General features: G+C 43.8%; 1 protein-coding gene across 1 annotated transcript in view; it reads right to left on the bottom strand.

Moving 5' to 3' along the window:
- LOC100082800 (kinesin-like protein KIF26B) overlaps positions 1-3,699 on the bottom strand; it is a 191,812-nt gene extending 188,113 nt beyond the window's left edge. The window contains exons 1-2 of the mRNA XM_001513391.4: positions 3,573-3,699; positions 2,122-2,241 (exon numbers count right to left, since the gene is read on the bottom strand). Coding sequence (XP_001513441.3) covers positions 2,122-2,241; positions 3,573-3,699 — 247 coding nt within the window. The remainder of the gene's footprint in view (positions 1-2,121; positions 2,242-3,572) is intronic.
- Between the last annotated feature and the right edge of the window lie 20,538 nt (positions 3,700-24,237).

Here is a 24,237-nt window from a genome sequence, read left to right as displayed (position 1 = left end):
TGAAAAAAAAGACAGGGGTGGATGTGCCAAGGGGAAGGGAGAGAACACACAATGCGGCTAATAGCCTCTCACGCTTCTGATGAGGAGGCCTCTGAGGGAGCACAGCTCCTGAACCTTGCCCCCGAACCTAAAGCATCCAACCATGCCACTGTATGGTGGCACCTGTGATCCCTGAGGAATCAGGCCTGGGGCCCTGAGCCAGCATCCCAGAGTTCCATCTGAAGGGACATAAAGGTCCTTTTGTACCCCGGCCGGCCCTCTAAGGCTAGGTTGAAGGGCTGAGACACCGGGAGGTCCAAGCAGAAGTGGAAAGGCATTTGTTTTAATGGATTTTTCCCAGAGGCCTTTGCGCAGGATCAACTGCATTAATCTCAGGTTGTCACCCAAGGAAGGGTGAATGGGCAGCATTCTCTTAGCCCCTCGGTGCCTTTAGTCCCAAATCCAGTCATCACCAAATACAAAAGCACAGTGTTTCAATACAGCTCCGTGGTACTTTTGTGCTTCACTAGCATACCATTAAATGCTTGGTTTTTGAACATATTTTTATAGAGGGTTTTTTTTTTGCTTAACTTTAGGGGGGCTTGCCAGGTTTACAGGGGCTGTTTCTGTTTGGTCTGAACAGTTCAACAATCCATGCCCCATTCTCCGTCTATGCACATTCCATAGTAATCACAATATCCCATTCTCCCTAGCCCCTGTAAACCCCCAATCTCCAGCCTGCTCGGCTGAAGCAAAATGTGAGCAGTCCCAATTGGAAAGTGCTCATAGCATGGACTCAATGAAAGTATTCAAAGCCAAACCTGATGGGCTAGATACTTCCTACTCCTTCTATACTCTTCCAGCCTCTCTTCCTCCTCATGCACATGTGTCACCGTGAGCTGTAGCCCTGCCTCTTAAGTGGCTGGCTGGCCACCTCCTACTCCCCCGGAAAGCCCACGCGGCCATGACTTGCTGGATGACCTTTCCCAATCTTTAAGTACAGCCACCTGTGAGCGCCACACTCAGTATTTCGCGGTGTCTCTTTTCTAACCAGTCCCCTACAAATACTGAGGGATGACTGAAACCTCAAATTCAGAAGGTGCTTTCGTTTTTCGGTTTTTTCAGAAATGCTGTTACATCAAGTGTTTTATTTGTCATTCCAGTATCCCCGTGAGGAAAAGAGAAGTCTTCTTTCCATTTTCCTGATCAGGAAACTGAGGTCCAGAGAAGTTAAGTGACATGCTCCAGACACATAGGTCAGAGGCAAGGGGAGGACTGGAACTCAGCTCTTCTGATTACCAGACCTTAGTCTTTCTCTTAGGCCCCTTACCTTTGCATGTACATAGGCAGCAGGGACTGCTGGTTATACATTACTACTTTCAGCCAAACTCGCACGCATGACTAAGCACACGTTTATAGTGTCACCTTCAAACATGAAGGAAAAATGTATTTGCTTTTGCCTGATTGCTTTGTGGCTCTGTTATCATCTAGAGTTTCTCTATTAATGCAGATTGTAGTTCCTCCTCCATATCTGCCAGATTTCTTTAAAGCTGGCGTTTTGAAAATTGTCGGCTCTCGGCAAGAACAATGCGTTTGGGAAAGTTTCATTCCACACTCCAATTTCAGGCTAATTCTCTTTTGAATTCTGCTGTGGCGGCTTGCTTCATGAAGAGTGTATAATTTTGACCTTTAAGTTGCAAACACAGATATGTTCGGTGGGAATGGTCCCTAAATTTGAGAGCAGGAAAGAGTCCTGCTGTGCGAATAATGTGATTAATATCACTCCTTCCCATATTATTATTTGTGAAAGCCTTTTCAGCTCCTTTTTCTGCAATGTGCACACCTTGATTTATTGTCACTGAAGCTTGGCCACTTTTGTTAGAAACTGAATTCATTTCACCAATATGATTCTGGTATTATAAATACACAGAGGAAGCAATATTAGAAGAGGCTTGTCTCTCATTGCTACTAAACAATTCTACATTAATGAGTACACTGAATTCCAAGGAGACTGGGAGGCAGTAAGATGGGCTTTTGCTGAAGTAAAACTCCATGGTCCTTGGGTAATCAGACTTTGATAATGTCAAATTTAAACTCCTCACAATCATTTCTCCCCGTTGAAAGCTTTTCAGCACTTTATACTCTGCCAGGGGCCATTTCTGGCATCTCTTGCAACAACCCTAGCTGAATTTACGAACACCTTGGAACCTGTGGAAGACAAAGGTGAAAGGAGGCACACTTGTTCTGCATTTCTCACTGTGTCTTAAAGTTAAAAAAAATTACAAAAATCATTAAGTTTGTAGAAATTCCTTTAAAATGATTTTTTTTTAGGTCTGTGGCTCCATCTTTTGGTTACACTCCCCCAAAGCATTTACTGTAGCTCCCTCTGGCATAGTTGGGCTGAGGAAATCCTGACCTCATAGTAACAACAATAACAATGGTACTTGTTAAGCACTTACTATGTGCCAAGCACTGTACTAAGTGCTAGGGTAGATACAGGTTGGAGAAAGTCCCTGTCCCTCAAGGGGCTCTGTCTAAGTGGGAGGGATTCCTGATTTTGCAGGTAAGGAAACTGAGGCACAGAGAAGTTACATAACTTGCCCAAGGTTACACAGCAGTAGAAAAGTGGTGGTGGTGGTTGTTGTATAGTAGTGTTTACTGAATGTCCAGTGGGGGCAATACACAATATTAAGCACTTGGGAAAGTATAAAAAGAAAAGACCCATCCCCTGCCCACAAGGAGCTTAGACTCTAACAACGGTGTCAGATTTAGACCTCTACTAGTATTTCCTCATTCTCTCCCACCCTTTCATTTACTGGGAAAGCATTTCTAACTCCCCTCTGGATTTTGCTGATCTCTGTAAACTAAGTATATATATATATTATATATAGTATATATATACTGTTTTCACTTAAGTACACTCAGTTTTGCCAAAATGCCCAGATTCACTCTGCAATCTGGGGAGAAAGCTGCTGGGGAATCCGGGCCCCTTCATCCCCGCCTTTAGCCATTAGGGAGGACTGACAGTTCATTTCCTCTTCTCCCCTCCCCATACTCCTCCACGGTCATGGCCGCTGAACTGAAATAGTCCAGGAAGGTTTATGGAGGGGAGTGAACCCTGGATTCCAGGGGCCTGTGTGTTCCAGGCAAAGCAGAGTAGGATGAAATCTCACCTTGGGGGGCTTCCCCAGGCTGCCTTGAGGGAGGGGGGAACCAACCAGGGCCTGAATCTGGCTCCAGCTCTAGGATTTTTTTATGGTATTTGTTTAAGTGCATACTGTGTGTCAGGCACTGTTCTAAGTGCTGGGATAGAGAAAAGGTAATCAGGTTGGACACAGTCCATGTCCCACATGGGGCTCACAGTCCTAATCCCCATTTTATACATGAGGCAACTGAGGCCCAGAGAAGTAAAGTGACTTACCCAAGGTCATACAGACAAGAGGTAGAGTCAGGATTAGAACCCAGGTCTTCCTGATTCCCAGGCCTGTGCTCTATCCATTAGGCCATACACTGCATTCATTCACCAACTGTATGCCCAAAACATCATACGTTATACCTTCAGTTTAATTCTTCAAAACACTCCTTGCTCCCACCTGCGTGGAACTTCTTCCCCTCATCAAATCCACCAGAACTCAGCTCACTCTCTCCTCCAAACCCTGCTGAAATCCCACCTTCTCCAGGAGACATGGCCTGGTTCATGTTCTTCACCCCAGGTCTCATCCTTCCAATGGGGGCTTTTGAGGACTCACAACCCCCCGTGGTCCTTAAGTAGCTACTGATTCACAAAGTCTATTATTTAAGCACTTGTTCATTCACTTGTCCATCTTTCAGTTCACTTGCTATAATCAGCTATAGTTCTCCCCCCCCACTCCACCCCCTACTATAAATTATTTGGGATCTGCCACTCCCGTTAGATTGTAAAAGTCTTTCATATTTTAAAATGAAAAGGGTAAAGAAGAATCCATTAGCTAGGCAGAGAAAAGGGTCTGTTGACAAACAAGGCTAGGAAAAGCATATATTAAAATGCTCTCATCCAAGCTATAAAAACATCAATTTAGCCGAGCTATAAATCAACATGTTAGATTCAAGTTCATGGTAGAGGGCATCAGAACAGTCCCAAAGATGACAGGAAAAACAATTCTACCTGGAGAATGATACAATATTTCTCCTCCCTGTAGCTGGCTCCAGATGCACTTCCCACACTACGTCTCCATAATAACTGTCACAGAATCTTCCACACCACATTCATCGCCATTAAACAAAAGCAACTGACACCATCATTAGGCCTGGGCTTTGGCAGCCATTGGGAAGATTTGGCTACCCAGAGAAATTCATGAAGCCCAAAGGGGACTCATTAGGGATCTAATCCACTTCTTGTAACCAACATAGTGAGGAGGGCTTGAGAAACCAGTCCAGTTTTATTCCATTTATTTACTTTCAGTCACCTGGATGGTGAACACCACAAGAAAATTGGAACGGAGGACTGAACAAGAGAGCAGTAGGTTTAAATCACAGGAGGAGAAGCTTCGCTTGAATTTAGGGAAGTTCCTGATTAGACTGCAAGCTCTATGTGAGCCAGGGACTGTGCCTACCTGATCACTTTTACCTACCCCAGCTCTAAATATTAAGTGCTTAACGAATACTATTAGTAGTAGTAGTATTACTGACTGAAAAAGGCTGATAAAACAGTAGATCAGGAAGATTGTTGCCTCACTGCCCCTGGACATTTTACCGAAAAGAAAACCACCAGCTTACCGGTCTTGGATAGTTTAATCATTTCTCCACTGGGAAGCAAGAGGCTATACCAAATGGCTTCTGGCAGTCTCTGCTAACTCTATCAATTCTTTGGCTCTGCTATCCCGGTGTCCGACTTCACTTTTGGTTCTGCGAGGCACTGCTCGGGCAGAGACACGTTGGCACCTAAACCACTCAAGTTGGACAACCATCAGCTCCCCACTTAAAGGTTTCAAGGGGAGGAGAATCCAACCACACTAAGTAAGCAGCTCTTACCATCTAGTAACCCTTTCCATCAGTTCTGAGGCCTCCTTACCACAGTTTAAGTCCTTTTTTACCCAATAAATTAATTGAACACGAGGAACAGCACGGCCTAGTGGAAAGAGCACAAAACAGGGAATCAGAGGATCTGAGTTCTAATCCCGGCTCCACCACTTACCTGCAGTGTGACCTTGGGCAAATCACTTTACTTCTCTATGCCTCAGCTTCCTCAACTGTAAAATGGGGAGAAGATACCTGTTCTCTCTACTTCTTAGACTATGTGTTCTCCACAAGGGACAGGGACTGTGACCAACCTGATTATCTTGTATCTACCCCAGTATTTAGTGTGTTGCTTGATACACAGTAAGTGCTTAATGCAATAATAATAATAATTTAAAATTTCTCTTGGCGCTGTTGGTATTCCTCACTAAAGGACCCCTTTGAGAGAACATATGATATACACTGAAGAAAAGCAGGAGAGTCTTGGCAGATTGTAAGACATTCCTTGGGTCAACCTGCCGAGTCATTACAAACTGGTGTTTCAATCGTTAATGAGGCAGTGAATTTCTGTGATTTGGGAAGTGACCCCAAAATCCTGGTTAGGGTTTTAGTTTCATTTAAATTTGGTTAATGGGAGAGGAGTCAGGCTTCCCTTTTAATGAAAATGAACTTCAGACTGCAGAGACCACAGGGGAAAAAAGGGTCCATAGCATTAACAGTAGGTCAACAGGATTCATGAGAACCAAGAAGTAAACACAATGAGCAGGAGGAGATGAACTTAATGGGGAAAAAAGATTCAAGTCCCAAGAAGGTAACTGAAGATTTCTGAATAACAACAACTGTGGTATTTATTAAGTTCTTACTATATGCCAAGCTTCAAATTAAGTGTTGGGCAGATACAAGATAATCAGGTCTCACATGGGGTTCACAATCTAAGTTGGAAACAGAACAGGTAATGAACCCCCTTTTGGCAAATCAGGAAACTGAGGCACAGAGAAGCTTAGTGACTTGCACCTAGTCACATAGCAGGTAAGTGGTGGAGCTGGGATTAGACCCCAGGTCCTCTGTCACGGTCTTTCCACTAGGCCACGAGGCTTCCTGAAGCACCACTGTTCGCAGTGCCTGGACATCTGAACTACATACACTTCCACAGGCTAACTTCCCAAGTCACTCATTAGGGATTTGTCATTTCAATTCAGTGCTATCCTTATTTTCTGCCATTTCCCCTAATTTATTTTAAAGTCTGTCTCCCCATCTACTTTGTAAGCTCTGCACACAGTAAGCACTAAATAAATATCATTGATTGATTGCAGATGTCTGAATTTCAAGAAAGGCAATTTATGATGTAAATCAAAGCGCAGACATGGCACCAAAGATTGCTCTTGTCAAGTAGCTTTAAGCTGAGTTTGCCGAAAGAAAAGATCCACCTCATAAAATGTCAGACCCAAAGCTCCCTAATGGTTACCCAACCAATTATAAAGGTGGTCTGGTACCCTGACTTTTGGTAACTTGTAATACATTAAATGTCCTAGTTGACTGGAGCTCAATGCTGTTTAGCATGTGAAAATAGTCAATACATCTTAGCTATCATGCATATTAGATATATATCTGGACTTCATAGGTACAAATGGTGTTGTTGACAGTGAAATTCCAACCATGTATGTTGCCGAATCTCTTCCAAACTATTTCCACAAAAATTTAGTCATTTTTCCTAACCCTTGACTTAATGGGAGTGAACACTGTAAAACCAAAAGTGCAGTCCAAAGGCACTGCTCTGACTCTTTAGCAACAAGAGACCATAACTGGAGAGCCTACTTGCTAGACATGAGTGGGTGAGGTATGCAGAAAGAAAACCCAAGAAAGCTGGATTTGCAAAAATGGATTTGTATGCCTGCAATGCTTCATGTTAAGAAGCAATTCCATTATGTTATGTGCCTTCTGCAGAGAATAAAATCCCTCACACTCAGTGGTTGCATATATTTCACAGATAGAACAAAAATACCCTCCAGAATGTAAGCTTGTTGTGAGCAGGGAATATGTCTGTTTATTGTTATTCCGTACTCTCCCAAGCACTTAGTACAGCGCTCTGCACACAGTGAGCACACTTGTGCTCAAATAAATATGACCATGAATAGGTGAGCAGAGTCTACCACTGCCTTGCACATCTCATCAGCAAAATTTGGGTCTGTTCGCTGTGGCTAAAAATACGACATCTGATTTCACATATGCTTGTCTTTCTATGGGAGCCCAGGGCATCAAGGAGGAATAAGTTTCTTAATTAATGTGTAGAGGAACTCATTACAAGAGGCCGAATTACAGGATACCACCAAATGACTACAATCTCCAAGCCAAGCTACTTTCTCCTTCTTGTAGAGGGTCTCTAGTGAAATTCACAAGAGCTCATGCAAACAGGGCCCTCTACTGCTAAGCAGCAGTAGCTCAAGTACACCAAAGGCAGGCAACATGCTGTCTTTCCCCACAACCCTGTCTCCCCCACAACCTTTCCGATCCAGAGGACGACTAGCCAGTGACAATTAATCCAGCAAAAGGTCAAGCTCTTTCTTCTCTGGAATTCTACAGAATTCCTCCCCGTTGGAGCCCCACTGTTTCTCACCTACATGTCATTTTTGTGGTCCCTGAGCTGATGGAAATTTCATTCTGTGTGGGAGACATCTGCTTCCAGGGCAGTAAAGACCCAGGTGGTACTTTTTTTTCTAAGCAAAGAACTGGACAGCAATTTCCCGGATATTAATCCAGAGTTACTAAGGCAGAGTCTCATTAGTCAGGGGCTAGAAAAGCATTTTAATAACCATCTTATGAGCAAAAGGCCCCCCAAAATAATGGGGAAAAAAGTGAAATGTGTCTCTCTTTGTTTTCAAGTTAATCTGAGAAATCACTCTTTTCAGTGCGCCAAGGGACCATCTCAAGTTCACAGTCTGGGTGACTGGGTACCTGAAACCCTGTTCTTTCCCTTTGAGCTGAACCCTCCCAATAGCTTTGATTTTTGTTCTTCACTTGAAATCTTTTCTTTTTTTCATGATATGCGCAAAGCACTTACCATGTGCCAGGCACTGTACTAAACCCTGGGGGAGACACAAATTAATCTAGTTGGACACAGTTCAAGTCCCACATGGGATTCACAGTCTTAATCCCCATTGTACCGATAAGATAACAGGCACAGAAGAGTGAAATGACTTACCCAAGGTCTCAAAGCAGACAAGTGGCAGAGTTGGGATTAGAAGCCAGGTCCTCTGACTCCCAGGTCCATGCTATATCCACTAGACCACAATGGGCCCAGATCTGTCTTTTCTCCATTTAGATTGTGAGCCCTCAGAAGAACAGTGTGACTGGATGGTTATTTCGTTTCAACCCCAGGGCTCAGCCCAGTGCTCAGTGCGTAGCAAACACTTAAATATCATAACCAACCAACTCAGGATATGGCACTCTGGGTTCTCGGTTCAAAAACCATGCCTCTCTTTACCACCCACACAAGCTCCCTGTTGCCCTATGGACAGGAGGGCTGAAGAGATCAAGTAAAACCTGTAAGAATCCCCAGAAATGATTAGATCTAACCTGATGCCCTGTCAATCCACTCTGACTGCTGTCTGGTGTGGGATGTTTTCTTTTCCCCCCACACAGACTTGCATGATGACCTGCTGCGCTATCCTCGATTTCAACCAGCCTGAAACTTCAGAGTCCCTGGCAGGGGGCTGTTAATGAAATATCAGCTACATGAAAGCCGGCAAAGGGAAAAAGAGAACCAATAGAACCTTGACCGGCTGGGGAGCTCAAGTTCATGGGAAGGAAGATCACAACACAAACTAGATTCTGGGCTGAAGCGCTAGTTGGGAGAAGGGAGGCTTGCTTCACCTAAGAAAAGCAGCATGGTCTAGTGGATAGAGCAAGGGCCTGGGAGTCAGAAGGACATGGGTTCTAATCCCAGTTCTGCCACTTGTCTGCTGTGTGACCTTGGGCAAGTCATTTAACTTCTCTGTGCCTCGGTTCCCTCATTTGTAAAATGGGGATTAAAACTGTGAGCCCCATGTGGGACATGGACTCTGTCCAACTTGATTAGCTTGTATCTACCCCAGCCCTTAGAACAGTGCCTGGCACATAGTAAGTGCTTAACAAATGCCATTAAAAAACTATCCAGGAGCAAAAAAGCATGGCTTGCATACCAGCGCTTAGAACAGTGCTCGGCACATAGTAAGTGCTTAACAAATACCAACATTATTATTTAATCTTCTTCTACCTTCCACGATCCCCACCTCCTCCTGGTACTCTAAGGTAATCCTTCACGACTGACGCAAACTTACATTGTATCATTTTCCTGTTTCAGAAAAAATCTCTATGAGGGAACATGAAAATCGGCTCCCGTCTCTGTTTACCCAATCCACACACGTTGAATTCTGGTTCAGTTAACTGACAAATCAATCACCTCAGGACCCGAACTCACATATATCACATTTCTGAGAAATCGTTGCTCCAATCCCGAGACCGTAATAGGAGGGCTATGCCATTGGCATCACCACATTGAGGACACTGGCCATCTGGAGCATTCTTTCCGTCTCTGGCTTTGAATGGCATCAGTGCACTTACATCACATTGAATATTCCCATCACCCCCACTGATTTCTCCATTCCTACTTTCTGACTTACTCGTTTTCCAATGAATATCTGCATTGTGAATAATAATGTTGGTATTTGTTAAGCGCTTACTGTGTGCAGAGCACTGTTCTAAGCGCTGGGGGTAGTTACAGGGTAATCGGGTTGTCCCACATGAGGCTCACAATTAATCCCCATTTTTACAGATGAGGTAACTGAGGCACAGAGAAGTTAAGTGACGTGCCCAAAGTCACACAGCTGACAAGTGGCAGAGCCAGGATTTGAACCCATGACCTCTGACTCCCAAGCCCGGGCTCTTTCCACTGAGCCACGCTGCTTCTCTAATGTTGGTATTTGTTAAGTGCTTACTATGTGCAGAGCACTGTTCTAAGCATTGGCGTAGATACAGGGTAATCAGGTTGTCCTACATGAGGCTCACAGTTAATCCCCATTTTACAGATGAGGTAACTGAGGTGCAGAGAAGTTAAGTGACTTGCCCAGAGTCACACAGCTGACAAGTGGCAGTGCTGGGATTCGAACCCATGACATCTGACTCTGAAGCCCAGGCTCTTTCCACTGAGCCATGCTGCTTCTCTGAATGAACACTTTAAGGTAACAGTCTGCTTTTCCCAGACTGCTCAGCCTATCACTGTTCCTTATCTACATTTCTAATATCTCCCATTCCCTTTGCCTCATTCCTCTACTCCCATTCGTTTTGACCCCTCACCCCCTTCCTAAATGTACTGCCTTGGCACTTAATTCCTGTCGATGAAAACAGATTCTGTTGGATCCCTTCAGTACCCACCCAGCCCAGTACCACCCAAAAGTACCCTGTATGTGGGCCACCCTTACTTACACCTGACCTTCTCTGTACCCAGTGTCTCTCTGGGTGTCAGTTTGCCTGTCCAAAGCCATTTTATATGAACTCTTTGTAGAACTTTTCTCAAGAAAGCAGACTATCATCTCAGAAAGTCAGAGTGTGTCTGGTAAGAACAACATGGGGTCTCAGTCGATCAATCCATCAAGTAGGTTCTGGGTTCTGATCCTGCCTCCACCGCTTGTCTGCTTTGTGACCCTGGATAAGTCAATTAATTCTCTATGCCTCAGTTACCTCTTCTGTAAAATGGGGATTAAGACTATGAGACCCACGTGGGGCATGGACTGTGTCCAACCTAATTAATTTGTATATATCCCAGTGCTTAGTACAGTGCCTGGCAAATAGTAAGTCCTTAACAAATACCGTTTTAAAAAATGGCATTTACCAAGTGTGCAGGAGGGCAGGATGATCTAGTGGAAAGAGTCAGAGGCCCTGGGTTCTAGTCTCACCTTTCCCATTGCCCGGGTGAACGAGGACAAGTCACTTTATTTAATAATAATAATAATGTTGGTATTTATTAAGCGCTTACTTAATAATAATGTTGGTATTTATTAAGTGCCGAGCACTGTTCTAAGCGCTGGGGTAGACACAGGGGAATCAGGATGTCCCACGTGGGGCTCACAGTCTTAATCCCCATTTTACAGATGAGGTAACTGAGGCACAGAGAAGTTAAGTGACTTGCCCACAGTCACACAGCTGACAAGTGGCAGAGCTGGGATTCGAACTCATGACCTCTGACTCCAAAGCCCATGCTCTTTCCACTGAGCCACGCTGCTTCTCTGTGCCTGGTTACCTCACCTGTAAAATGGGGATTCAATGTCTGTTCTTCCCCTTAGAACGTGTTCCCCGCACAAGCAGTAGGAATTGAAACCTGATTTCCTGTCTCTATTCCAATGCTTATTACAGTGCTTGGCACGGAGTACTCATAATACAATGTTCTTCACATAGTAAGCACTCAGTAAACACCACTGATTGATTGAGTGACAAAGTAGGCACTTAACAAATTACCAGAGCAATGAATAAGGGCTTGGGAGAGTACAAAAGAGTTGGTAAACATGAACCTCAGGCAGTTTTCAGTCTAACAGGGGAAACAGAATTGCAATCACCTTGAAAGAATGAAGGCATCAGCCAAATGAGTGATTTACCCTAGTCACAGTCTATAGTCACCAGGAGCATAGGCTGCTGATGCTTAAAAATGAGACTTTCAGATTTTCTGCAGATGAAGCTTACCAGATTGACCCTCTATTCACTCAATCTTTCAGGGGATACATAACCTACACGGATTGGGGGTGTTTGTGAATTACATGTTTACAAGTTTCTGTGTATCTCCTATTCTTTATGCTTCTGACACTTTTATGCTATGTTTATTTTTGTTTATTATGTTTGGGGATTTGTGTCTGTCATCATCATCCTCATTAACAGAATTTATTTAGCAACATCAAAACAGCTTTATCAGAGCATCTGTCTCTACCAATGTGATTAGTGAATATGTGTCTTTAAGGGACACTAACTATCAAGCAGCCAATATGACTGTAAGTAATGTTATGAGAGAGAACCAGAATGGGTTTGAGGGAATCACTCCAAAATCTGAGTGCTACTTGCCTCAAAGCAAGCAATGTATCGCCAGCCTGTTACCACCACTCACCCACCCAACAAAAGGCCTGCCTAAAGACATCTATTCATTCAACAGTATTTTTATGTATTGAGCGCTTACTATGTGCAGAGCACTGAACTAAGTGCTTGGAATATACAAATCGGCAACAGATAGAGACAGTCCCTGCCCATTGAGGGGCTTACGAACCAACTCAAAATCGGGCGCAACTCATGATGGAATCCTAGCTCCGAGGAGATTCATGGCCATACGAGCCGAAATCTAACCCACGACTTTGAAGCAGAAGCAGCATAGTCTAGTGGATAGTGTATGGGCTTGGGAATCACAGAGACCTGGGTTCCAAATCCTGGCTCTGCCGTTTGTCTGCTGTGACCTTAGGCAAGTCACTACACTTCTCTGTGCCTCATTTACCTCATCTGTAAAATGGGGCTTAAGACTGTGAGCCCCACATGAGACATGGACTCTGTCAAACCTGATTAGCCTGCATCCACTGCCACGGGTTCTGGCAAATAATAAGCGCTTAACAAATACTATTTTAAAAAAAAGGCATCCTCAAAAGCTCTTCAATTCTCAGATAACCGAGTACATCCCTGAGCACATAACTCCCAGAAGGGTTTAATGAACGGCATTAAAAATAAACACCAAAAACAAAGAAAATCCCTTCCTCCTTATGGATATGAAGGGAACCCTCACAAGAAAGCAACAATGCTTCAGTGATCTCCTTAACATATCCTCCATCAGCAAGGACAAAGTGGAATATAAAATATCCACACAAGTGAATCAATGAATCCACGGAATATACTGAGTGCTTACTGTGTGCAGAGCACTGAACTAAGTGCCTGAGAAAATATAATATGACAGAATGGATAGACACGTTCCCTGCCCACTATGAGCTTAGAGTCTAGAGGGAAGACTTGGCCTTTGCTCAAACTTTTAAGAAAGTCATCCCAGCAGACACATCAATCAAGGACAATAAAGCTCCTGAATCTGATGTCATATACAGGTGAAGTATGGAGAACAGATCAACCCTTGTGTTGATGAACCTGACAAAAAGTATTTGACTCAGCCAATCTGCAAACCAAACAAAAATTAGATATCTCTCCTAAGTTCTGATAAGTGTTGAGAGATCTCTCCCACATCCACAAATGAAACACTAGAAACACTTTTTGAGACTAAGTAGTAAAATCAGTGGGAAGTTTCAAGTGAAATTCAAATGCCCTCATTTTAAATCATATCTTTAATGCATTTTGCATAGCACCAAAAATGATAGAAAGTGAGAGTAAATTACCCTCTAATAGATTATAATATATTAATAATGACACACAATGTACCACAGCGTGTGCACTGGGCTAAAGAGCTACATTAGTCACATAGGTTCTCACCATGAAGATGAATGAAACGCCCTGGTTCATTCCAGACATTTTTGTCCTTCCCTTCTGCACAAATTCCCTGAAGAGACCACCAAGTTTCGGGCCCTAAATTCCCAGGATTCACTCTTGTTACCAGAAAGGCATACCCCAGAGAAGCTGGTCAGCACAATGGGAATTCCTGGCAAGTGCTGGGGCAGGAGACATCTCACCCATCTCTGTAAATCTGCTCTCAGCCTGGACCCAGGTTGTATAGGAATCCAGAAAACTGAGATTTCTGTTAGAAAACTGAGGATCCTATTCAATTTTTTTAATCTACCCATTCAGCCAGAATGTGCATTTTCAGTATATATTTTGGCTAGATTGTTGTTAGGGAATCAAGGAATGTGTGGCTGGCAGGATGTTTGGATCCAGGACACTGTGGCATCAGAAGAAACAGCAGGCACTGCATAGGTGTGGGGATGTAACACTGAATATAGCGTGGATATTACAGTGACAGTTTTCCTTAACGTGGTGCTTTGTGACAACAAACCACTGTGTTTTGGGACAGCAGGGTGCCCTACATCCTTCTTCCACCCTAATATCTAAAATAGATGCCGACAACCCCGGAAAAACACCAGAGAGTAATTAAGTGTGTCAAATAAATGGACAATCAGCTGCTAATCGATACCAATCATTATACACTCTCTGTTACTTCCACTGCACACAAGCCTGCTATTGACTTTGGGCTATAAAACCCTCCATTACCCAACTACTGTATTCCTTTCTGAAAGCAATGCTCTGGGGGTTTTTTATTTTTATTTTTAATTGACACAGACTTCCCCCCTCTACAGGCTTGGAATCCACACCAGCAGCACTCATGCCTGAATCAAGGTCTTCCCCTTACAACGTCGTCGCTTCAGTAGGCCACCCTGCCTGTTCTGTGTTTTCAAGGAAGGAAGTTCTCCCTCTCCAGGGGACACCCCAATAACAGTAAAGTTGGACGGAGCCCTGGAGTCTTTCACTTATGCATCAGTATTTTTCGACGGTCTACTTCACACTGAACCAGCATGGCATAGTGGATAGAGCACAGGTCTGGGAAACAGAAGGTCATGGATTCTAATCCTGGCTCTGCCAAGTGTCTGCTGTATGACCCTGGGCAAGTCACTTCACTTCTCTTGGCCTCAGTTACCTCATATGAAAAGTGGGGATTGAGATTGAGCCCACATAGGACAGAGATTGTGTCCAACCCGATTTGCTTTTATCCACCCAGCACTTAGTACAATGCCTGGCACAAGGTAAAGGCTTAACAAATACCATAACTATTATTATCATTATTATTAGTGAGTACTGTATGGCATATGCATGAAAGGGTACACAGAAATAGGACAGTCCAGCACAAGCTGGAAACACACCCTAGAAAGAGAACAAGCCTGGGCATCAGAAGACGTGGATTCTAATCCTGGCTCTGCCACTTATCTGCTGTATTACCTTGGGCAAGTCACTTAACTTTTCTGTTTTTGTTGTGTCGCATTTTTTTGGGGGGGGGGCGGTATTTGTTAAGCTCTTACTATGTGCCAGGTACAAGTAGTAGGGTTAAGTAGGTGCAGGTTGAACACAATCCATGTCCAATGTGGTGTTCATAGTGTTAATCCCCTTTCTATATATGAGGTAACTGAGGCACAGAGAAGTTAAGGTTACAAAGCGGACAAGCTACGGAGGAGCCGGAATTAAAACCCAGGTCCTTCTAGCTCCCAGGCCCATGCTCTACCCACTAGGTCACACTGTTTCTCTGTTCCTCAGTTTGCTCATTTGGAAAATGGGGATTCACTACCCATTCTCTCTCAGACTGTGAGCCCCAAGAGCAACCTGATTATCTTGTATCTACCCCAGAGCTTAGTACAGTGTCTGGAACATAGTAAGCATTTAAAAACACCGCAATTATTATTCTGCCTCCCATCACTAGGGCTGTTGTAAGAGCAGACAAATCCATTTGCCTGAATTTAGACTCAGGCTTGCTTTGGGGTCCCAAGCCATGAGGACCACCATTTATCCACTTCCCCATCAGTCAGTTCTCCCCAGAAGTACCCTGAGCCTCCTCAGGGGAAATAAGCCCCTTCCCCCACTACCTCTCTAGTGCCAGCATGAGTGGGGGCCCAAGGTAACATTCATAATAGTTTATGAACCATACCCACCCAATTGTCCAGAGGCCAGAAAAGACACACTTCTGTGTGCAAAATGATTTTCAACTGAAAGCAAACTCTACAGCTCCATGTGGCAGATGCAGATAAGAATGAGAGAATTTGCTAATACAAATAATAATACCTTGTATCTGTATAGCACTTTTAGTTTTCTAAAGCACTTTCACATTCATTCCCTGAATTGATGCTCCCAACATCCCTGTGAGGGAGGGAAAGGCAGGTGTTGTTATACCCATTTAACAGAGGAGGAAACTGGTTCACAAAAGATAAAGTGACTTGGTTGGGGTCACACAACTGTCGTGGCAGACCTGGGATTAGAACTCAAGCAACTGGACTCTCAGATTTCTCTCTGTAAAACCGCAGTACCTTCCACAAGACGATAAGTCAATGCATACAACTACTCACACTTATCAGGTTTCTAAATGTCCTTAGTGGCCTGGGGACACCTCACTGAAGGGTACTGAAATGCAGTCTTGGGAAGAATGACCCCTAACTCTCCTTTGGACTAGGATTCATTAACCTTAGGCTCCAGGTTAGCCTTAACAACCCCAGGACTTTGAGACCTAATATACAAATATCCCATAACTGGGGCTACCTTGGCTTGCCCATCATCTTCCTTCCATGCTCATGATATGCTCAGTGGTTATGAGAAACAGTGGGGCCTAGTAGAAAGAGTATGGGCCTGGGAGTTAGAGGATTTGGGTGCTAATCCCAGCTCTGCCATTTCCCTTTTGTGTGACTTTAGGCAAGTCACTTTTGTATGACTTGATTGTCTTTAACGACCCCAGCACTTAGTACAGTGCTTGGCAAGTAAGCACTTGGTTATGGTCTCACAGAGTCCTGGGCCTAGTTGTATAGACCTCCCAGAATGCTGGGTAAACCAGTTGTCCTTTAACAGTGGGAGGGTGGGGGGAGAGAAATGTGTTCTTGCAATAATAATGGTACTTGTTAAACACTTACTCTGTGACAAGCACTGTTCTAAGCACTGGAGTAGATAGAAGTTAATCTGATTGGATACTGTCCTTGTCCGACAAGGAGCTCAGAGTCTTAATCCCTGTTTTACAGATGAGGCCCAGAGAAGTTAAGTGACTTGCCCAAACAGACAAGTGTTAGAGCCAAGTTTAGAATCCAGGTCCTTCTGCCTTCCAGGCCTTTGCTCTATCCACTAGGCAATGCTGCTTCTCAAAACCTCAAGTTAAGACATCACATACTGAAAACTCACAGTCTGGATATGGCTTGAGTACACATAGCTGTTTCTTTCAGTGCCGTATTGTTCTGTATCCAAACAGAGTCATGTGGTTGGTAGACCGTTCCCTAACTCCTTAATGGTGTTTCAGGTAAACCACAGACTGAAAACTCAAGTTGAGACAGAACTTTGATACCACACTCCAGTGCTCTGCACACAGTAAGGGGCTCAATAAATATTATTGATTGATTGACCCTCCTTCTTCCAATTGCTGGGAGGGACAGGGAAGCCAGAGAAGGTGTCTTGGTTTTCAACAAAAATAATAAGCTCAAATATACCTGCCAGAATCATCAGAAACTAGTTACATCCCACACAATCACACGTTCCTACACTGTCAAATTCAAATTTGCTCTTTTCTGATTGACGCTGGAACATCTTTCAGGGACATTTTCTCTCCCAGATACCAGTATTCCCGTTCCACTGGATAAGCCCTGCTCCTGCTCAGCCCTATCCCACTGAGAGATGAAAGATGAAACTCAAGGGTGCATATGGCTTGATGGGTCCCCAGTCATTTATTTTTTTCTCTGAGAAGACAGAGAGCAGCTTGAGAAGCAGACCCCCAGGAGGAAAAGCTTGGAGACATATGTGTCTATTTTAATGCAGCAGAGATATCATTTGGTTACTCATGTGCCTGTTTCACCAGTTTCTGTCTCATTAACATCTATCTGCCCCTCCCTCTTTGAATATCAGAAGATTCAGAAAGTGCCCCAGATCAGGTCAGGGGTTCAAGAAGAGTGCTCGATGGAACAGAACAGAGCCACACTCCCCACACTTTGGTCTCGCACTGTCCCTTTTCTGACACTTCTTTGAGCCAAGATGCTCACTGTCACACCAGCAGGGACCTCACACTACTTTGTTTTTATCTGGTTAAAAGGAGGAATTCTAATTTTTCTTTTACAAAAAAAGTGACCCCAATAATGACTATTAGTATCACTACTGCTCTCATGGTATTTGTGAAGTGCTCGTTACGTGTCAAACACTGTTCTAAGCAATGTGGTAGATACAAGTTCATCTGGTTAGACACAGTTCCTGTCCCACAGGAGGCTCACAGTCCAAGTACCTTGCCAGTACACAAGATGCAATAGTAAAGGACCTCGGATTGTGAAAATCCCTACCTTTATTCCAAACCACTTTTATGGGTATTTGTTAGTCCTGGCACGCAGCCAACAGCAGGAGATTTTTATGGGGAACTAGGCGCCAGAAGTGACACTGAAACACCACATTGTCCTCTCCCATTAAAATGGCAGCTATTTATCCAGATGACGACAGCTGAGCGTGTTTCCAAGAGAGAGTCCCAGGCCTGAATGCAAAACCCGAGGGTTGGTGGAAATGTTCAAACTGGGATCTCTTCTAGACACATTATTTCTGGCCTCGAGGCCAAATGTTTTCTTTGGATCTGATTCCCCCCATTTGTAATCCAGGATTTACAAGAGATAGGAATCACTAGTCCGCAGCCATCAAAGCTATCCAAAGTCACTCACTGCCTTTCCCTCACAGTACTTCAGCCCAGCAAACCTCCCCTCCCATCCCTGTTTCTGTTCACCTATTTCTCACCTGTGGCCCTTTGAGGAGGACAGCCCAAAAACATGGAAATACCTGACCACTCTCTTTCCGCCGTGTCACTTGGAAGTAGCGCCAGTCTTGCATCCCTTGCAGAACCCATGTAACATACCAAAAACCTACCGTTACATAGCCCCTTCCTCTACCTATCAATCTTATTTATTGAGCACTTAGCCTGTGCAGACCACTGTTCTAAACAATTGGGACACTATAGTAACACAGAGTTGGTAGGCACATTCCCTGCCCACAAGGAATTTACATTCTAGATGAGGAGACAGACATTAATATAAAAATATTAGGGATATGTACATAAATGTTGTGGAGCTGAGAGTGGCGTGAACAAAGGGTACGAAACCAAGTGCAAGGGTGATGCAGAAGGGAGAGGGAGTAGAGGAAACGGGGACTTAGGGGAGGCCTCTTGGAGAAGATGTGACTTTAATAAGCCTTTACCAGTGATGGTCTGTCAAATAATAATAATTGGATATGAAGGGAGAGGGAGTTTCAGGCCAGAGGGATAATAATATTGGTATTTGTTAAGGGCATACTATGTGCCAAGCACTGTTCTAACCCTGGGGAGGATACAAGGTAATCAGGTTGTCCCACATGGGGCTCACAGTCTTACTCCCCATTTTACATGGCCCAGAGAAGTTAAGTGACTTGCCCAAAGTCACATAGCTGACAAGTGGCAGATCTGGGATTAGAACCCATGACCTATGACTCCCAAGCCCGTGTTCTTTCCACTGAGGCACGCTGCTTTGGATGAGTGAGAGAGACGGCAGTGAGATCGAGGTACAGGGTGTAGGTTGGCATTACAGAAGCGAAGTGTTCTAGTTTGTAGTAGAAAATCAGTGACGTAAAACAACTACAGTCTCACTGACAGCAGAGTCAACTTCAAGGATGGCCAACTCTGCTTTCTTTCAAAAGATGTTTTTGCTTTCTAGAGCTCTTTCAGAATTACTGCAGGCAATCTCGCTATCAAAACCATAAAAGTGGCCATAGACACTATGATCCTTGTTATCCAGAAGGGGAAACTGAGGAACCAATTATCTGTGATGTGTGAAATGGCACCAAAAGTCACCATGAACTAAATACCCTTCCCTCTCTTCTAGCACCACTTGCCAGGTTCTTTACGATGCGGTTTTGCTTAGTTTCCCATTTTTATTTCCAGTAGCCAGTACCAACTGCTGTCACTCAATTGTATTTATTGATCACCTACTGTGTGCAGAGCACTGCGTAAGCACTTTGGAGAGTACAATATAACAAAGTTGGTAGAAAGATCTGTCTTCCACCAAACACTGCTTTGTGTGTCTAGAGCTCTCCTCAGGCTGTTTGTAAGGCTAAAGAGAAGCCTGTCATTATTCATTACTGGGAGAGAAAAGTGGACAATACAGAAATTGCCTCAAAATTATATTGACATCAATATCCTTTTAGTGGATAATTCTATCTACATTTCCCTCTACCTTTTTAACCAGAGCTTCACTAGCTGGCTAGACCCAACTCAAGAAGTGTGGTAGCCTGTCGTTACAAGGCCTCTTGGTCTCTAAAGAGAAAAGTTGGATCACCTTGTTCACCTGAGACAAGACGTCCTACATCTGGGCCTCTCCTTGAATCTCTGCCCAGATCTGGGGCTCTTAACGACCCTTCTGATGCTCTTAGGTGGAGGGGCAGGTGGATGTTAATGAGACAGGAACTGCAGTCCACAAGAGCAGGAGTAAACAAACAATATATCTGCTGCATTACAATAGACAGATGTATCTCCTAGCTTTCCCCCCCCATTGGAAAACAGAGAACCAAAGGTTAAGGGAAGAGCCAAGAAGATTCCTCCAATGCTAACACTGACATCACAGGCCGGGACTGGCCGCGATAGTCTACAAATTTGCCCTTTGACCTCCCTGGCAGCAGAACCCTGTGGAAAGCTGCTTCTTGGAAAGGCCAGGCCTGGAAGTCAGCATCACTCACCTCGGGGGTAATTATAGTGTGGGGCGGTTATCTCCAAGTCAGGAGTCAAGCAGATATGGTGATGGGGTCAGGCTCGTGTTAGGTGACATTCGGGAAGCAATTCTAGAGGCTGAGAGGGGAGCCGACTGACAGGGAAGGCTAGCACCGGAATCCGTCACAGTGCAACTGTCCCCGGAAAGATGACAATTCTGTGTCATCAACGCAGCACTTGGATCTGTAACCTTTGGACATTTGATATTTGCACCACCCACAAACCTATGTATCTTCTAATTCTGCTGTATTGAACTCTCCCAACCTCTGCACAAAGTAAGCACTCAATAAATACCACTTATTGATTTAAATTTAAATTTAATTTATTTAAATTGATTTAAAATAAATTTAAACTACTACAACCCACCCTTCACACTTCACTCGTCTACTGCCAACCTACTCGCTGTACCTCGATCTCGTCCCGCCTCTGGTCTAGAAGACCCTCCCTTTTCATATCCAACAGACAATTACTCTTCCCACCTTCAAAGACTAATTGAAGGCACATCTACTCCAAGAGGCCTTCCTTGACTAAACTGCTGTACGGAAGTAGCGTGGTCTATTGGAAAGAGCATAGGTCTGGAAGTCGGAAAGACCTGAATTCTAATCCTGACTCTGTCACTTGTCTCCTAGGTGACCTTGGGTAAGTCACTTCACTGGGCCTCAGTTATCTCATCTGTAAAATGGGGATTACGACTGTGAGCCCCATGTGGGACATGGGATGTGTTTAGCTTGTACAATGCCTGACAGTGTTGTAATGCAGGGCTCTTTGCTAGGTTTTGTCCTGTACCTCCTATTTCATGCCACCACTGTTGAGGGGGTGACAAGGAACGTGGAAGATGATGCCAGAATTTGCTTTGGATCCACCAGAAACTCTTCCAACTCAACAAGTCCCAAGCTTTATCAAAAGACTTTGAGACTGTCACCCCAAAATTGCTGCATGCTGATGATTCTGCTCTGGACAGAACATGTCTACCAACTCTATTGTAGTGTACTCTCCCAAGTGCTTAGTACAGTGCTCTGCTCACAGTAAGTGCTCAAAAAATTCCACTAATTGGACACCCTATATCAACCAGATGTTGTGAGGACAAAATGAGATCACTGAAGAGAAAGCTCTTCGCAAAATATAAAAAGTACCAAAACTAATCTATTATTGAGACCCACACACAAGGTGATGTGAGCTGACAATTTAGCACACAATAGATGTTAGATAAACATGGACTTGCCTGCACCTCTAAATGGGCCTCTTTGAGTGCCTTGTTCTTTTCTTCCCTAACACAATGGGTTGGGTGTAACTTTGGAGAGATTAAGTATTAAACACGCCAAAAGGTTCTCATGCCCTAAATTCCCCAAGGGATTCCTGGGGATATTATTCAGTAACAATTACTATTTCTTTCTGCAAATGAATCTGGTTTTACTAAAACAAGTCTAAAAATCTTAGACACCTTTATATCCAAGCAATTAACAGAGGGCAATATAGTCTGGTCTGCTTTTAAGTGGGTCTTCACTACCGGTTTTGGATGAAATGTTGGATATTTAGCTACCTATAATGCTAGAATGAGATGTGAAGTTGGAAGAGAAGCAGCTTGGTCTAATGGACAGAGCTCAGTCTGGGAGTCAGAAGGCCCTGGGTTCTACTGCCACTTGTCTGCTTTGTGATTAGTGTACACTGCACTAAGAGCTTGGGAGAGGACAATGTAGTAGAGTTGGTAGACATATTTCCTGCTCATGAGGAGCTTACAGTCTAGAGGGGGAAGCGGACTTTAAAATAATTATTAGATTTTTAAGCCACTGAAGATGGTCTTTGGTCACTCCCTTGGTCCAGAGGTTTGACAATTCTGGCTTCATTTACTTAAGCCATAAAGCTTTCTTTGACCTCCAACCCTTCCCAGCCAATACAGTTATTTCCCTTTGTTTGGGTTAAACCAATCAATCCATCCTGGGAGAATGGGAGCACCCCGTGAAAATGCACATACACATGTAAAAATGCTTTCTTCATCAATGAACCCTCTGTGCCTGCCAGCTGAGGAAATTTTAAATGAAAACATACCTCTTTCAACATAAATATATGTAAACCTTGTCAGCTCTCTGGGCTTCCTGAGCTCAGGCAGCGGCCTGCGTTTAGCAGGTTCTCTAGGTTAACTTTCTTCTTGCTGCCCAGCCAAATACAAAAAACATGGCAGCACAATCCCAGCTGGGGAGGAAGAAAATCCAAATCAAACCTGATCTGCTGAACTCATCCATCACCTCCTGGTAACAGATCCAATATACTTGCTTGACAAAGTCATCTTTCACAGAGATGTCGGAGAACAGCAGCAGTGATGAAAAATCCATACTAAAAGTGGAGGGACGGGTCTTAAAGGAAACTCAGCGGAAAATAAATGAAATGAAATCGGTTGGCTTTGCATCCTATGTGCATTGGGATCGCTACCCTTTGGGCACTTGGGATTTACCCCACCCTCGGCACCACAGCACTTCTATACATCTCCATCATACATTTATTACTATTGATGTCTGTTTTCCCCCTCTAGACTGTCAGCTCGTTGAGGGCAGGGAATGTGTCCACTAACTCTGTTGCAGTGTACTCTCCCCAACACTTGGGACAGTGCTCTGTGTACAGTATGCACTCAATCAATACCAATGACTGACTGACTGATGACCATCACAGAACTAGATGGGTGTTTTCCCCCAAATAAAATGCATCTCATTTAATGGTCAGCTCTCTGTGCTGGGGAGCCTTGGAGCAAAAATGCAGAATTACAGACATGTCCATTTGTCCCTAAATATATATGTCCACAATTACACCTGGACCCCACTGTGTTATGGGGATTACACTCCTGAAGAATCCCACATTAAGAAAAGTTTCGGCACTTATAACCATATCCTTATTCTCTCCCATTTTCCCTATCTTTAATTTATTCTAATGCCGGTCTCCCTTTCTAGATGGTAAGCTCCTTGTGGGCAGGGATCATGTCTACCAATTCTACTACTGCATTATATTCTCCAAGCCCCGGACAGTGCTCTGCACAAAGAAGCGCTCAATAAATACCACTGATTGAACTCGCCCTGTCAGACCACTCACACACACACAACTGTCTGTGAGCTTCCTGTAAGTCAGATTAGTTGCATGTCCTAGGATTTCTAACAGCCTTTTGTACAGTGCTCTGCACATGCAAAGCATTAAGTGGCTTTATTACTGCCAGGGGAAGAATTTCGGTATATGTAGAACAGGAGGTGATTGTCCTGGTAAACTCTTGGTGGCTTTTCCAAAGTTATATTTAAATACAAGTAAATCTTATTCTAATTATAATTATTATTGTTTTTGTTGTAGCGATTTTGGCCATCACCACTAATAACACTTGGTGGAAAATAAAAATGAATTCAAGTTTAATGAATTTTAAATGAATTCCAATTTAAAAGATACTTCCACCTCCTCAAAAAAAAAAAGCAACAATAATTCTGTATTAACAAATTAGTGTTCTCATTTCAATGCTAGAATAATTTCAGGTTTTTGGAAGCTTGCAGAAAAACTTGGTTATCACATGCAGATTCAGATAATTTCCTCTGAGAATTAAACAAATTAAAATATATTTCTTAGTCAAGCAAGCTGACATGCACCATCAGTTGCATCTTCAATACATGTTCCATCATGTTGCTTCAGCCACAGTCTAAACAATATTTACATGTAAGGGAGGAAATGGCCTCCACCAGCTCCTTCTTCACCAGGGCTGGCAGAAGCTCCCACAGCTATGAGAGGTGGTAATGGTGATCGGGGAGCTGTTGATTCTACAGGAGCCCCAGTACCTACATCTACAAGCTCCCCTTTACACG

Source organism: Ornithorhynchus anatinus, chromosome 19, assembly GCF_004115215.2.
Source record: "Ornithorhynchus anatinus isolate Pmale09 chromosome 19, mOrnAna1.pri.v4, whole genome shotgun sequence".
Taxonomy (NCBI): domain Eukaryota; kingdom Metazoa; phylum Chordata; class Mammalia; order Monotremata; family Ornithorhynchidae; genus Ornithorhynchus; species Ornithorhynchus anatinus.
The sequence above is the reverse complement of the archived record's forward strand: the minus strand, read 5'-3'. Positions and strand labels throughout refer to the sequence as shown.